This window comes from Paralichthys olivaceus, chromosome 14 (genome assembly GCF_024713975.1).
Source record: "Paralichthys olivaceus isolate ysfri-2021 chromosome 14, ASM2471397v2, whole genome shotgun sequence".
Classification (NCBI taxonomy): Eukaryota; Metazoa; Chordata; class Actinopteri; order Pleuronectiformes; family Paralichthyidae; genus Paralichthys; species Paralichthys olivaceus.
This window is the reverse complement of record NC_091106.1, coordinates 21,174,797-21,189,567: the sequence shown is the minus strand read 5'-3', so window position 1 is coordinate 21,189,567 and position 14,771 is coordinate 21,174,797. Positions and strand designations below refer to the sequence as shown.

The following is a 14,771-nucleotide window of genomic DNA, read 5'->3' as shown; positions in this document are numbered from 1 at the left end:
AACTTTTTTAAATTATCAATGTTTTTAAAAAAGCAGCCCCAGAGAATTAAAATTTTAATGGCTCCAGTTTCATTGTTTTCCCTTGATTGTCTCACTCAAAACACATGGAGGTTCCATTCCTGTGCTGTGACGTTTTGGCAGTGAACCATTATATCTGCAAATTGATCTTTTTAAGAATCATAACTTATAATTTTTGATAACTCTTTCAATCATTGAAATTTAATTCTAAACTAATTTTATGAGATCATAAGTCTGAGATACGCAGCAGACGGCCAGTTGACAGAGTGACTGGCCCCTTTCGAGTCTTTATTCCAGGTCACAAACGACCAGTGGATTCTCTTCCTGTTGCTGTCATGTGGTGAATGTTTGATGGTTTCCATTCCATGTGCTTTGTACGTATCAGTTGTGCGCATCCCATTGTAAGTAAGTTACAGCACAGAGCTTTAGCCCCAGGCGTGGGCGAAGCTTACATTAGCCATGCATCTGAGCCTTGCTAGCTCTCCATGTGCCGAGCAGGTATTACACTAAGCATCGCAGAGTCCCAGAGACGTCTGTTTTTGAAGGCCCGCTGAGTGATTGGTGGGATATGTATTGCCCTACAGTGAGAGGCTCCACTCCGTAAAGGCGCTCGGCAGTAATCGCTGAGTTAATCCCGCCCCGGTTGAAGTCGTATTGACGTTGTGAAGACACCGTGTGAAGTGTGTGAATGTTTACACAAGGAATATAAGTGAACACTGCATTTACACGCTCACACACACATAAACATCTGGTGGACATACTATACTGATGCTTCAGTGGCAAAAAGGCGAGTGCGACATTTATCTGCCTCATCTCTTTCATGTGTGTAGGTGTGTATACACTGTACGCTCCAGTTTTGTTATTCACACACATGCAATGGTAGAAAATGAGCTGTTATCTGTCAAGATCTATCAAACCTGATGTTTTCCTTTAACTGTACATTGAGCAAACAAAATGAAACCTGTTTTTAAAGGGTGCAAGGAAACAGGTTTACTGTCATTTGTTTAATTGTTGTTTTTCTGTGCTCTCCAGGAAACAATAAAGAGGAAGAGGAAGCCATGATGCAGGAGTGGTTCATGTTGGTCAACAAGAAGAACGCCCTCATCAGAAGACAGAACCAGCTCTCTCTGCTGTACGAATCCTCACATCCTTTTCTTTTTATAGTCAAACAAAAAAATTGTCAGTGTGTAGAAGCAGCTCTGGGACCTGTTTGGTATTTTTTCTGGAAACATCACACTAGTGTTTAAGCATCAGATCAAAATCATTGAACCTGCACCAGGAGGGAATGAACTCCCCACTCCATTCACCCCGTGTCTATCCACTCATTGATTTACATGTGGACGGAATATGAAATCAATAGAAATGTGGCGATCGTCACTCTATCGCTAGTCTCTTTGTATGTGGTCAGCTGCGACAGGTGGACACACACACACACACACACACACACACACATGCAGGCTGCCCTTTTTTTCTTCATTCGCAGCTGTTGGGATTTCAAAGTGTGCGGAGAGGAGAGATTGAAGTATTCATAATCACATTATATCGTGGGAAAGGGGAGGCTTTTAAAGTGGCCAATTGACAGAAGGACTGATTATTAGCCCTTTCTGTTCTCTCTTTGTGGAAGCCAAGAGAAAAGACGCCTGTGAAGGACAAATTCTATTAGGGACTGAATTAGCTCATTTTTTAATATGGCTGAAAGAGGAAAGAATTCAATTTGTGCAGCACACACACACACCACATATACCCGTGCTCACAGGGCCACACACACTCTTTGCATGTCCATAGATATGCGTTTAGTTGTCGATGTTTTTCTATTTCTCCACCTCTCTTCTCTCCTCACACACAAACACACACATTCACCCAGGGCTGTGTATCAGTTATTTGCAGTAGATTAATGCGAAGCCGGAGAAGGTTCGGGCGAGTAGCTGAATCAATGTTTATTGCAGGTTTCTTTAAGTGCTTAATGATTTAGTCATTAACATATTGATGAACTTTGTTGTGTGTGTGTGTTTTTTTTTTTTCCTCTCTCTTGCCACAGGGAGAAAGAGCACGATCTGGAGAGACGCTTCGAACTGCTGAACAGAGAACTGAGAGCCATGCTGGCCATCGAGGGTAAGATACACACGTATACAAATACACACACACACACACACACTCTTGTAATGTCTGCATTTTTCAGGCAGGAGGATGAATATATATGTATTATCTGTTTGTGTTTGTGCAAACAGACATCCACCTGAAATAGTGAGGTTTATTTGAAGGGGGACGAATTGATAAATATTCCACATAAAATTGTGACATGTTTGTGTCACAAACAGCAACAGATACGTTTTATTTCAGGTAAATCTCAGAGTTGTTAGAGTTCTAGCTGAGTGATTCGTCTTTCTCCACACGGCTCCTCCTCTTGTCCAGCGGTTGTCCAGCCTTCATCGAGAGCCTAAAGCAGGATGATTTGAATTCCGCGTCAGCTTCTTGATAAGGATTAAGATGCAAGCTTGCGAGGGATTTCACTCCCCTGCTCCATGATCAATGCTATCTGTTTCTTAGCTAGACCCGACTAGTTGAAGCCTGATTTGAAATCCAGCCACAGCCACATTGACGGTTTGTGTGGTTGAAAAAAAAAAAATGCAATTATATTATTGAAAGCTTGTTAACTATACCGCAGCCAGAAAAGCAGCCATTGTGTTGTATCAAAGTTGTCAGGGGGCCAGGGAAGTTTAATCCCCTTCGACTGCGTCCTCTTTGGCAAAATGAACCTTTTGCCAATCAATGCTAATTGATTTTACCATTCGACATTGACCACAGCAACCCCCTTCCTCAACCTCCCCCTTCTCCTTACAGCCTTCAGACACCCATTGTAATTTCACCGGGCACCTGATAAGCTACCTGGTCCATAATAAATCAATTGTAATTAGCAAGAAAGGAGGTGGGTCGGGCAGGAGGGGGTTGTGGGAGAATCGGACATGCGTAGCCGAGCAGGAGCTGTGGTCGCTGCCTGCGTCCAGGTTGATTTCCTCTGTTTTCGCTTTGCCATTTATTTATTTTTATTTATCGAGCTGCAGCTTTCTCACGTGAACTTTCTCTGGTTCATATGTCAGTGTGTTCGTATCGGCCCGCTCTCACTTTGTATGTGCCGTTGTTTTTATGTGTATTTTGTTGCGCTGAAGTGTATGAGCGTGCAAGTGTGGTATTGCTTTTGTCTTTTCTTTTGCGTTTGTGTGTCTGTGAGTTTTCTGGTGCTTCTGTGAACATATTTCTTTCTGTATCGAATGTGTATCATGTGTCTGCCTGCTCCCCTGCTCACTGTGTGTGTGAATGTGTGTGTGTTGGTGGAAGTGAGGGAGCAGAGATAGTGTGTGATGTGAGGTGGAGAGGTGGTGTGTGTCGTGTCACCTCGCTCCTCTCTGCCTTCATGTGGACTTGTTGGATTTGCAGCTGACTAACTTATCAGCCGGCCTTATTTTCCTCCCTAAGGGAGGCACTTAACATTCACAGGCTCTACCTTTCTGTAGCAGCCACAGATAGTTCTGAGCTGCTGGGAAGAGACGTGTGAGTGTGTGTGTGTGAGTGTGAATGTGTGAGTGTGTGTGTGTGTTAAAGAGAGAGGATCTGTTGGTGTCTGTTTGACTGCATCTGTGTGTTCGTATCTAACAGGTGTGTTTATATTTCCACCTCCATCTTGCTCTGTGTGTGTGTGTTGTGTGTGTGTGTGTGTGTGTGTGTGTGTGTGTGTGTGTGTGTGTGTGTGTGTGTGTGTGTGTGTGTGTGTGTGTGTGTGTGTGTGTGTGTTATTTTTTTTGCTGTCCATCTCCCCAGCTCTTATTTGGTGCTTGGGCAGGTCCATTGAGCGATGGTCGGGCGTGCGAGTAATTGCTGATTTGGTTGGCCAGTCGATGACACAGAGAGAGAGAGAGAGATGCACCATGAGTCAGAGGAGGGAGAGAAAAAAAAACACATCACTGAGATACACCTGCCCTGACACACACACACAGTCACATGCTCCCTGCTGGGAAAATTATATACCTGCAATGATACACACACCACTCTCCCTCTATCTCTTCTCTCAGTCACATATTGAACCACAGTCTTCATTATGTGCAGACACACAGAGTCTGTCCAGGTCAAAGTGTACCACAGCTGTCTCCTTCTATCAACACGAACACTTAAATATAAACTGAATATTTGCTGTTTCCATTTCATCAAGCACAAATCGTCACTTTAGAAACAAAAACATTTTAGATGAGTAAAAATCAGCGGGTGATAAGTGAAGCTGCTCGGCCTCAGTCTCTATGCTGCAGACCAGGAAAAGAGAATATGACTCATGACGTTTTATTCTACATTTGTTCTGCTGACTTGAGCTGCAGGACACTCAGACACATGAGAGAGAGGATGAGAGGAGAAGGGGAAGAAAGACAGAGCGCTTTGAGGTGGAAAAGAGGAGTCAGGAGGAGAGGAAATCAACTTTGAAGCTGAAGGACAAATTTGACTAAACTTTTCTTAGATTTTTCACAGTCGGATCCTCACAGGCATCTTTGTGTCTTGATTTTTGTTTTTGTAGTGAAGGGATAAAACAATTTTCAAACACGTTGCATCAGTGGTGGAATATAAACATGTAGATATAAGAAGAAATTTACTTTTTAAAGTTTTAGTCACTAGTTTCTATACAAAGTAGAATGTCACATACCTCCACAAAGGCCCATTAGTCTCCTTAAATTCAATCAAGATTTTCATTCATATATCTCTTAGTTGTCATTCGTCTTCCATTTCATTCGTTATGGTTTTAATGTCTTCAATTGAACGTTTTTTGCGTAATTTTGCTGAAAAACAAACTAACAAATGAGCAGACAGGGTTTCAAATATAACCTCTTTTTGCAGAGGTAATAAATAAAACTTTAGTTTAGATCAACTACTCAACAGTTTAGAATTAAGCAGTTGTTAAATGTCAGAAATTAATCTAGAATATCAGTCGGGTTATAAAGGGTTTATGATTTATATGTAATTTTTCTCCAACGCGTTCGTTCTTAAAACAGTGTGACATTAAAACAGATTTACGAGTCTGATGAAAAGCTGCAGAATGAAACGTTTGGGGACGGTTGGAGGCGGCAGGGCCGGCGTTGATGTTGTTTCTGAGCGTGCTCGGTGATAACCACCTCCTTGTACCTTCTTGGTGTGATGCCAGGAAAGAAAATGCCATCTGTATGCCACACTCTCATCTCACCACCACAAAATTGATCCACTATGCCCTCTTTATCTGCTTACTCATTCACACCTATGTATGCACACACACAGAACTGTGTCTTGGCTGCATTCAAGGGGCCTCTCTCTCTTTCTCTGTGTGTGTGTGTGTTTGTGGGTGGGTGTGTGTGTGTGCATGTTTTAAAGTGGACGCCCTCTCGCCATCTAAAAGGGATTTATGCATAGCCGGGTCCTAGAGTTTTTCCTGTTACGGTTTATATGATAAGCTTTTTTATATGTTTAAAATCAATATGTAATCCTATGCAGGAGCTTATCCCTCTCCACACCCCTGACACACACACACTCACACACTTTCCATTTGTAAATCTATTTGGGCTTTGTAACACATCGGGGCGGCACGCTACAGACCCTGATTGATTAGGTGCACTGTGGAATCCTATCACATGGGCGACTTTTGATGATGTTGCCAACTCTTTCAGGATTGCTAGTTGACTGGAACCGCTGATAGCGAGTAACTTCGTTCCACGAGTTGTCGGACTTTAGTTTGGGGGAATTTAGGAAATTAGTGTCTTTATTTATTTCCTTGCCACGAGTGTGTTTGTGCAAACTTTGAGTTTCCACAAAAACTGGTGACAAAGTCTTAATGAGTTAAAATGCAGAGAACATTCTGCTCACATCCTCCTCAGCAGTTCTAATGTCATGTCCAGGATATTGCAACAAGTGCCTCCTGTAGTGAAGCTAACATGATATTATATGCTGGTTATTGTAACATATGGTAGAACAGATGCTGGTATCGTGCAGCTTTGTTTAGATTCATGCTTCAGTTTGTGGATCATTGACTTTTCTCCGATATGCTTTAGTTTTGAAAAGTTAAAAGTGGGTCTTTAAAACACTGTCACTCACAGTTATGAAGTCTCTTAAAAGGTTTTAATTGGATTCAGGTAAACGGACAAAAAAACAAGAATCTCAGTTTCAAGAATCTTAAAGAATATAAGTTGTATATAATATAAGAAGTGTCGTTGAAATAAAGTTTAGATTATTATTTGTATTGGTCAGTGTTTTAGCCCTCAGCAGAGTCTAGTGAAGACTTTAATGTTTAAAATCAATCGTCAGTAATTTCCTAAAACGTAAACAGTGCATGTGTGGGGAACTACTTTCTGCCAGGGATTAATACACTGGTGTTCTCAGGAGTATTTCCAGCCGCAGGATGGTGCACGTGGGACAGACTCAGTGCTCGTGTTCATTATAATGAAGAAACGTCAATGGATGTGACTCAATGTTGAGTTTTAAATAGTTTGTCTCGACTCAGATGAATAACATACATCAGACTTCAGCTCGGAGACAACACGTGTGTAACGTCTGAAAACTGGTTCAGGACGTCACTTAACTTTATGAAGCTCAGATTTGGCGTCTTATGGCTTCACGATGTGAGCGAGAGGAGGATACGAGGGACTGAGTGTCCTCGCTTTGAGAGAACTAGACTTTGGACCAGTTTGCTCTCTTGAATAAATTTAGCGTTGGAGAGAGAGCGGGCAGGGAGGGGTTCATGGGGATTTGAACCAGCGCATTCTTGTGTGCCTTGTGCAGACTCACATGGTTACCATCGGTGTGCACGACGAGGCTTATCTGAATACAAACCCACCGTGTGAGTTGTACACACTCCTCTCTCTCTCTCCCTCCCTCTCTCTCTCCCACATGGGGGAGGTGGTGCTTACATAGAGGGGGGGGGGCCTCCGAGTGGCTGCAGGGTGTTTTGTTTGTTCTCGGGTGTCTAGTTACCCAGCCTGCCCCACTCTGGTGTTGCCTGGTCACGTCTCTCATCAGCCCTCTTTATTGTTTACCTTCCTAATGAGGGGGGCGGGACTCTGTGACATGTGATTGACAGCAGTGTGCTTGCCCCACAGCCCCACAACCGCCAGCGCCCCCCCTCCCCCTCCCCTCGCTGGGTCAAACAGGACTTTGGCTTTTTGGTTGAGATGTAGTCTGAAGGAGCAGGAGGATTTTTTTTTTTTTTTTTTTCCCACATACCTCACCGGGTTTTATTTTTTCCCCTGAACCCTCCTCTAGTGGGCCGGCCTTGTTGAGAGAGGATTGTGGGAAAGCAGAGTTATGGCGGATATGGACGCACACATTCCTGTCCCATAGTTATCTGAAGATGATGACTCACATGATGACTCACATGATGACTCTGCTGCTTCTCTTTCTCTCTTTTCCTGCACTCGACACAGTTTGTCTTCATCTCTCGTTGAAACAGAAACGCTCGTCACACTCAGGTTTGCACATATTTGGTCAGTTTTTGAAGTTTTCTCCCCCCCCCCCCTACAAAGCCAGGGAGAGTAAATTTGCTTCCCTGAGGAAAGAAAAGAACAAGGGAGGGGGAGAAAGAAAGGAAGAGAAGGACGTACAGAGCCAAATATTGGGACTGTGTTCATTTCGCTCTGTGGTCGACTTCAAAGGGACGAGCGGGGCCAATGAAGAGAGCGCAGACCTTTCAGGACAAACACACTGAGCCCAGCGTGACACACACACACACACACACACACACACACACACACACACACACACACACACACACACACACACACACACACACACACACACACACACACACACACACACACAGCCTGACTGCTGCAATTTGACTCAATGAGGGGGGCATATTTATTTTTAATAAAGCCACACTTATTTTGGGGACTGACATTTTACAACATCCCTTTTATTCTGGAATCAATAGACAGTTAAATATTGATAGAGGGGTGAAGTTGCCTACGCGCCACAGAAGTTGCACACGGCTCAGCTGTGTTTGAATTCTCTCTGGGATGGAACAGATTTCTTTTTTTCTTTAATATGAAAGGATGGCGCGTTCTGAGGGGACACGTTCTCACACTGAGCCGAGGATTTCCTGCCGCCGTTTAGCTGTGGCTCAGTGAATCTGCACAGAAACAACCTGACACTGAGTTTGTTTCTTAAAAAATATTCGGACCTGTTCTGTGTTGCAGTCGCAGGAAAGTTGACTTGTTTTTCTGGGTTTTTTTACTTTGTGAATCTTGTCCTCTTTGGTTTGTGGGTGAGTTTTTTGGGGGGAGCTGCTGTTGTTGGGTGAGTGTGGAGCTCCGGGCACCAGGCGGATATTTGAGCCCCGGGGGGGGAGCGAGCGCTCTCCTGTGGGCAGCCCCCCCTCCTCCAGGGAGAGGCTGAGGGGATTTGGATCGGGGTCCCACCTGGACCCTGTGGGGCCCCTTCCTGCAAAAGACCCTGGAGAACTGAGGGAGAGGAGTCAGCTCACCTGTTTGTTTAGAACGAGCAGTTCCTCTGTGGTAACGTTTATGAAGAACCAACAAAGTCCTTTATGCAAAACTAGTCTCCCTCTGTCTCCATTAGAGATTCTTCACTTTCTCCTACAAATAGACTCAAATAGCACAAATTAATAGAAAAGCTTCATAAAATAAGGTTTTAAATACGTTTATAAAACATGAAGACAATTTGTGCATCGAGCAGGAAACAGTGAATGAAAACATTTCTACTTCTTTAAATGCAGTTTAAACCATTTGAAAAACTTCCTGGTGATATAACGTGTTTTCCAGGGCTGTAGGGATTTGATATAAATTATGACTCATGAGAATTTCCTTTTGTAAACATACAAACATTTGTCTTGTTAAAATGATGAGTGAGGACTGGACGAGCAGCGTTTTCCTGTGGGAGTGAGATTCTTCTTATATCCATGAGCTCAACATTAGCATGACAATATCCTTCAAGTGTGTTTGCTTGGGTCAACACATCATCACTGTGCACACACACACATGCACAACCTGATGGAGTGTGTTTACACGTCACATTTACACACTGGTCCATATGTGAAGCTAATCTCCGTCTCTGCAGATTAGTCCAGCAGATAAATAAGAAGATATATTTTTACAATCATGTCCATCGTCCACTGAACTATCAGAAGCTCAGCTCGTCCATTTATGTCTCACATTTCTATTCCAAGAGGATCTGAGCTGATTCAGCTTTTTGCAGAAATGTCTCACAGCCATCTGAAAGTTCACCGTGTGTTCACAAAACCTTTCCTCCATGAGACAAAGTGTGTGTGAAGGTTTTTACAGTAACATAAGAAGGAGAGCGTCCTCAGTGTCTCCGGCTCTGACCCACTTTGTCCCTCTGGTGTCGTTGCAGACTGGCAGAAGACCGAGGCCCAGAAGAGACGAGAGCAGCTGCTGCTGGACGAGCTGGTCATACTGGTCAACAAACGGGACGCGCTGGTCAGGGACCTGGACGCCCAGGAGAAACAGTGAGTGACCCACAGTCAAGACACAACAACAACAATCAAGAGTAAATGATAAACACACACAGCAGGTCAGAGGTTTTTCTCTCAGTCTGAGAATATCTCTCCTCGCTCTGGTGAGTTAGTGCCAGAGCGTGCGCTGCCTATCTTTACATTTCCAGAGCTTCCCTAGAAACTAGTGGTTGTGAAAAACTCGGTGCCGGGCAGGTCGCATTCCTGCCAGCCTGCAGTCATCCTGCACGGCAGCAGCGGCACACCTGCACGGGCGGGATCCTTTCCAGATTGGCACCGCTGTCCGTCAACAGGGTGCCAGGCCGGGTGCCAGGCGGGTGAAAGGTCGCAGCTCGGCCCCTGGCGCTAGGCCACGCCACAGGTGGCAAGGCGACGGCTCCCGTAGCGCCAACTGTGTGCGTGCATGTGTGTGTGTGTGTGTGTGTGCACCAGCCTCCTCCTCGCTCCCACCGACACATCTGACCTTTTAACCTTTGCCCTCCGCAGGGCCGAGGAGGAGGACGAGCACCTGGAGAGGACGCTGGAGCAGAACAAAGGCAAGATGGCCAAGAAAGAGGAGAAGTGTGTCCTTCAATGATTGTTTCATTTCAGAAAAACACAACCAACAAATGTAGCCGATAAAAGAAATGTATGGTCATTATTATTATTATTATTATTATTATTATTTGATAGCAGCTTTTAGACGTTTGAATCCACGTGTTGTTTCAGTCAAACGATCCTCTGAGACTCGGCCTGCGATGCCTTTGCACCAACTTTATACAAACTGTCCCACATATCCACCGTATTTTTATTTTCATTCTCCCTCGCTTCACCAAGACATGGTACTTGTATGTAATATAAACATGTTTGAGACGAGCGCAGACATGTGATTCTTCGTGTATGTAAACCTGCAGCTGCACAGCCTCGGTGTGTGCAGAGGGTTTGAGGTACAGCACAACCGGGTTTAATGGGGGATTTTTCTTTATATTTTTATTTTTATTTTTTCAAGACGAGGGGGCTGACGTCTCAGTCGGACTTTTAAAAGGAAAAAAAAATTTTCAAGCGACTTCATTACTTGACTGTATCTTTTAATTATTTCTCTGAAAAGTTTTTACTTGTAAAATATCTTAAAGGGGGGGGGGGGGCACATAACGTTCATAAAACGTAACTTTTCCTATTGCTTTTTTTATCGTCTCGGCAGTTTACCAAAAGAACGATGATGTTTAAAAGAACAAAAACAAAATAAAAACACATGTTGTACATTTTCCTCACTGCTCTGACCAACAGCTTCCAGAACCCTCTTTTATTGTTTTTCAGAATTCATGCAGTCGAAAACACAAAAAAGAATATATATTATTTATTGTCCTATAAGCTGCTTGTAACTGAACCTACCATCACAGTCTCATGTGCGTTTTGTCTGCACAACTTTTTTGGTTTCTATTTATTGTATCCTGAAGAATAGAAATGTGCTTCCACGTGCATCTCTCTGTAGAGCTCCACGGTGCAGTTGTTCCATTTGATCTGTTTTATTTATTCCAGTGTCATAACCCAAGTCTTCAATAATAAAAGTCCTTATGATTTCATATTCCACAGGCGCAGTGTGGCGTGTTTTAAATCTTCTGGATTAAAACAGAAGCAGATTTTTATCTCCTCACATCTGTGAAACCATGAATTTAAATGGAATCTGTGGATGTAATTTGTTTTTTCATTTAGTTTCTATTTTTATAATTACACACACACACACACACACACACACACACTCCGGTTTAAAAGTTCTAATCCTGCTTCTTCTTCTCTATCAATATTTTACCTCCAGTCACACACACACACATCTCACTCCTCCATTTTCTTTTCTGTCTTTATTTCTCTTCTCATGCCAACAACTTATTGAAATGCACGCGCGCCTCTGGCACATCAGTGGCTCGTGTATCACTGTGTCCACCAGCGAGCGTTGTTTAATATTCCTTATTATTCTGCGCTGCGTTCACGTCCCCTGCGACTTGTGCGTGTTTATAAATTAAAATTGGCGTTGAGGTTTTTTTTTGTTTGAGGTCGGAGCGGAGCAGGTTTTCCTCTGAGCAAGATTAGACAAATCACTTTGTACCGAGCAGATGTTTTTTTGTGGGCCGCTTGTGAGCGCGCTGGAGACGGGGGGGCAGAGCTGGAGAGGGTCGGTCACCCGGAGCCGGAGTCAGGGATGGGGAGAGAAATGAAAAACTGTGGATGTCATAATTTTTCAGATGAAGAAAATAATAATCCCACCACCTTGTTAACACTCTCGTTACAGATCCACGATGACCAAACACATTTAAAGAATAAAAAAAATGTAATAAAACTGTGGATGAACCGGAGCCTCCGCGGTTCAACCCTCCTCTCCATCCCTGCAGGCGCCCCCCGTCCACGATTAACGCCGGGAAATCGGTTGTGACAGCGGACGTCCTCCTCGGCCTTTCCAATACATTCACATTAATTTGCGGATTCGTTTCTTCGCTGCTTGGGACCGACACTGACGCGCACTTTTACGCACGGTTCGTCCCCCGAGGCGCTTTGTTTTACTTTGTATTAAAGAGGCTGAAATCTGGAGAATAAAGCGGAGTCAAGGACGAAGTGCTCCGTGTCGTCAGAGGGCTGCGTGTGTGTGTGTCCGTGTGTGTGTGTGTCCGTGTGTGTGTGTCATTTACAAAGAACCTGACACTTTAAACTTATTTATGTAAATCGTGTAATTTTTTTCTACCTCGTTTTAAATCATATTTGATTTTATTCTGTTTGTGCGTAAAACTTGACTTTTATTCCTGAATCTGACAAAAGTTTTTAGTTCGTGTCTCAAATTCACAATTAATTTATCTGTGCGTAAATCCCCTCCAGTGATCAACACTTGAAGCCCAGATGAAACAGAGCACTTCTGAAACATGTAAAGCTTTTATTCCTGCTTGTTTTTAAGAATAAAAATGGAGAAGCGGTCTCTTACCTCCTCGGGATCACTTCTCTGAAGGAGCCAGTGGAAGCGGTGAAAAACATTTGGAGCCACTTTCTGCGTTTCCTGTGAATCTGGAGCGACGCGGTGCGTAAAGACGCGGCGGAGTGTCGGTGCTGCTGTGCAGCTGAGGATCCTGCAGCTGACTGGATTATCTCCTGAGCTTTCATGTCTCCTGGCCTCACCTCACAGGTGCTCAGCTCGGCCTCCGCGTTCACCTCCTTCTCCCCGACACCGTCCCGATAAAACAACATCCACCGGCACCTGAGGGAGCCCGGGAGTCCGCGTGCAGCGCCGGGGCTCCTCCAACTCTTGTGTTTTATGCATCATCGTTTTAATAAGCACCGACAACATCCCCGCAGATCCCCGCTTCCAATCCTGCCGGCTGAAGGGACAAAACTTTTCCCCCTCCTCTCCTCGCCGCCTAATCCCAGGCTTTACCAGCTCAGCATTAAGAAAATTCAACTGCAATTTGGGATTAGACAAAATACTCTTATTACAAAAGGTTGGTGCAACTTGATAACTTGATACTTGTTCAGGGGTTTATCTCGGGGTCTTACTCACGTCGAGAGAGGAGGGGAGGAAAAAAACAAGAAATGTAGGGGACATGTCAGAATAACCCGAGTCTTTTGTGTTGTGAGGACCATATTTGTTGAATGGCCTTTTGCATAATTTAACGAACACTGTGTGTGTGTGTGTGTGTGTGTGTGTGTGTGTGTGTGTGTGTGTGTGTGTGTGTGTGTGTGTGTGTGTGTGTGTGTGTGTGTGTGTGTGTGTGTGTGTGTGTGTGTGTGTGTGTGAGAGAGTGTGTGTGAGAGTGTGTGTGTGTGTGAGAGTGTGTGTGAGAGTGTGTGTGTGAGAGAGAGAGAGAGGAGAGGAGGGGTGGTGGTGTTTCCCTCAGACCCTCCACGGGCCCTCTGACTGCTCAGACTTCTGATGTGGTGGAAATAAAAAGGTGCGTAAAAGTGTCTGACCCCCAGTCAGCAGCCAGGAAACACACAGAAGATCAATTAACCAAAAACCTGAGGGGAGCGTCACCTCCTCTTCTTCTTCTGATCACTTCACATCACTCTGATTATTTATTTATCGGTGCGTAAAACCGCAGGTGGCTGTGCGTAATTCCTGTTTATGAGAAGGTGCATTTTGGTGCGTTCAGGTTCCTCCACGTTAATAAACAGCTTCACTTCAGGCCTCCACTCAACCTCCAACATCACTGATGCACAAGTTTCTCTGTCAGAGTCCAAGACTTAAAAACCTGCCTCATCCACACTCACACACTCTATATATCATTTCCATCCTCTCTGTGAACATTAGCTCTCTTTCAGCTCAGGCCTCATCCTCAGAAGTTTTTTTGTCGAACACACTTCTGCATCTCCACCTCCCTCAACAACGCAGAAAGCTGAGAACAGAATCATCGTGTTTTGTGTTTTGTGTTTGAATCTCGTGTGAAACATTTGATTGAGGCTCCGCAGCCTTTGGTGCAGATTCTTCTTCTTCTTCTTCTTTTTTTTCCTCCGCAGTGAGTTGGAGGTCTTTCCCTATTAAACTTTACGTCAACCATCCTCAAATGTAATTCTAAATGGGGATTAGAGCTCATTAATATTCATGAGACTGGTGCGTGTGCGCGCGTGTGTGTAGAGAGAGAGAGGGGGAGAGAGAGAGAGAGAGTGGGGGGGGGGTTGTATCACAATAAAAATCAAAATGAATAAATTTCACTTCTTTTCTCCTTTTTTTAAATTTTATTTCTCTCGTTCACTTTTTGATTCTCTGCAGCAAAAACATTGAGTTTAAAAATAAGAACGCACGTGAGGCCGGATGTGTTTTAATATCATTTATAAACTAAACATCTGAAGCAAATTAAATTGTTTTTAAACCACAAAAACATTTTCTGTTTCTCGAAACATCCTGAAGCAGAAGTTTCATTAATTGTAACGAGGGATTCGTCTCTTTTTTTTTTTTTTTTGGTCATCAGAACGTTTTTTAAAATGTTTTGAATCTTTAACTGATTCTTAAAACTTTGAGGATTTGGGAGAAAATCAGTTTCGGATGAAGGAAGATTTAGTTTTTTATCAGAACTAGTTGTTGGTCGCTCTGTGCAGTGATGCCACCTCCTCCACCACCTCCTCCTCCTCCTCCTCTTCTGAGCTCTACGCACACAAACACACGTCTAAACTCTTCCTGTGAAATGATGATGGGAACAATCTCTACTTTTAATTTCTGCTTTTACGCACTTTGGCACAAAACCCGTGCGCCCTCAGGAGCGCGTTTCTCTCCTGCTGCAGGCCTCTGGAACATTCCCGTCATTTTCGG

At 44.0% G+C, this 14,771-nt stretch overlaps 1 protein-coding gene across 9 annotated transcripts in view; it reads left to right on the top strand.

Moving 5' to 3' along the window:
- The window catches only part of ehbp1 (EH domain binding protein 1), a 123,878-nt gene extending 112,801 nt beyond the window's left edge, over window positions 1-11,077 (top strand). For all 9 annotated transcript variants that reach the window (XM_069538444.1, XM_069538443.1, XM_069538441.1 and 6 more), the window contains 4 exons: window positions 1,051-1,150; window positions 2,057-2,130; window positions 9,388-9,502; window positions 9,995-11,077. In XM_069538444.1, coding sequence (XP_069394545.1) covers window positions 1,051-1,150; window positions 2,057-2,130; window positions 9,388-9,502; window positions 9,995-10,085 — 380 coding nt within the window. In that variant the 3' untranslated portion in view covers window positions 10,086-11,077. The remainder of the gene's footprint in view (window positions 1-1,050; window positions 1,151-2,056; window positions 2,131-9,387; window positions 9,503-9,994) is intronic.
- The last annotated feature ends 3,694 nt before the right edge of the window (window positions 11,078-14,771 follow it).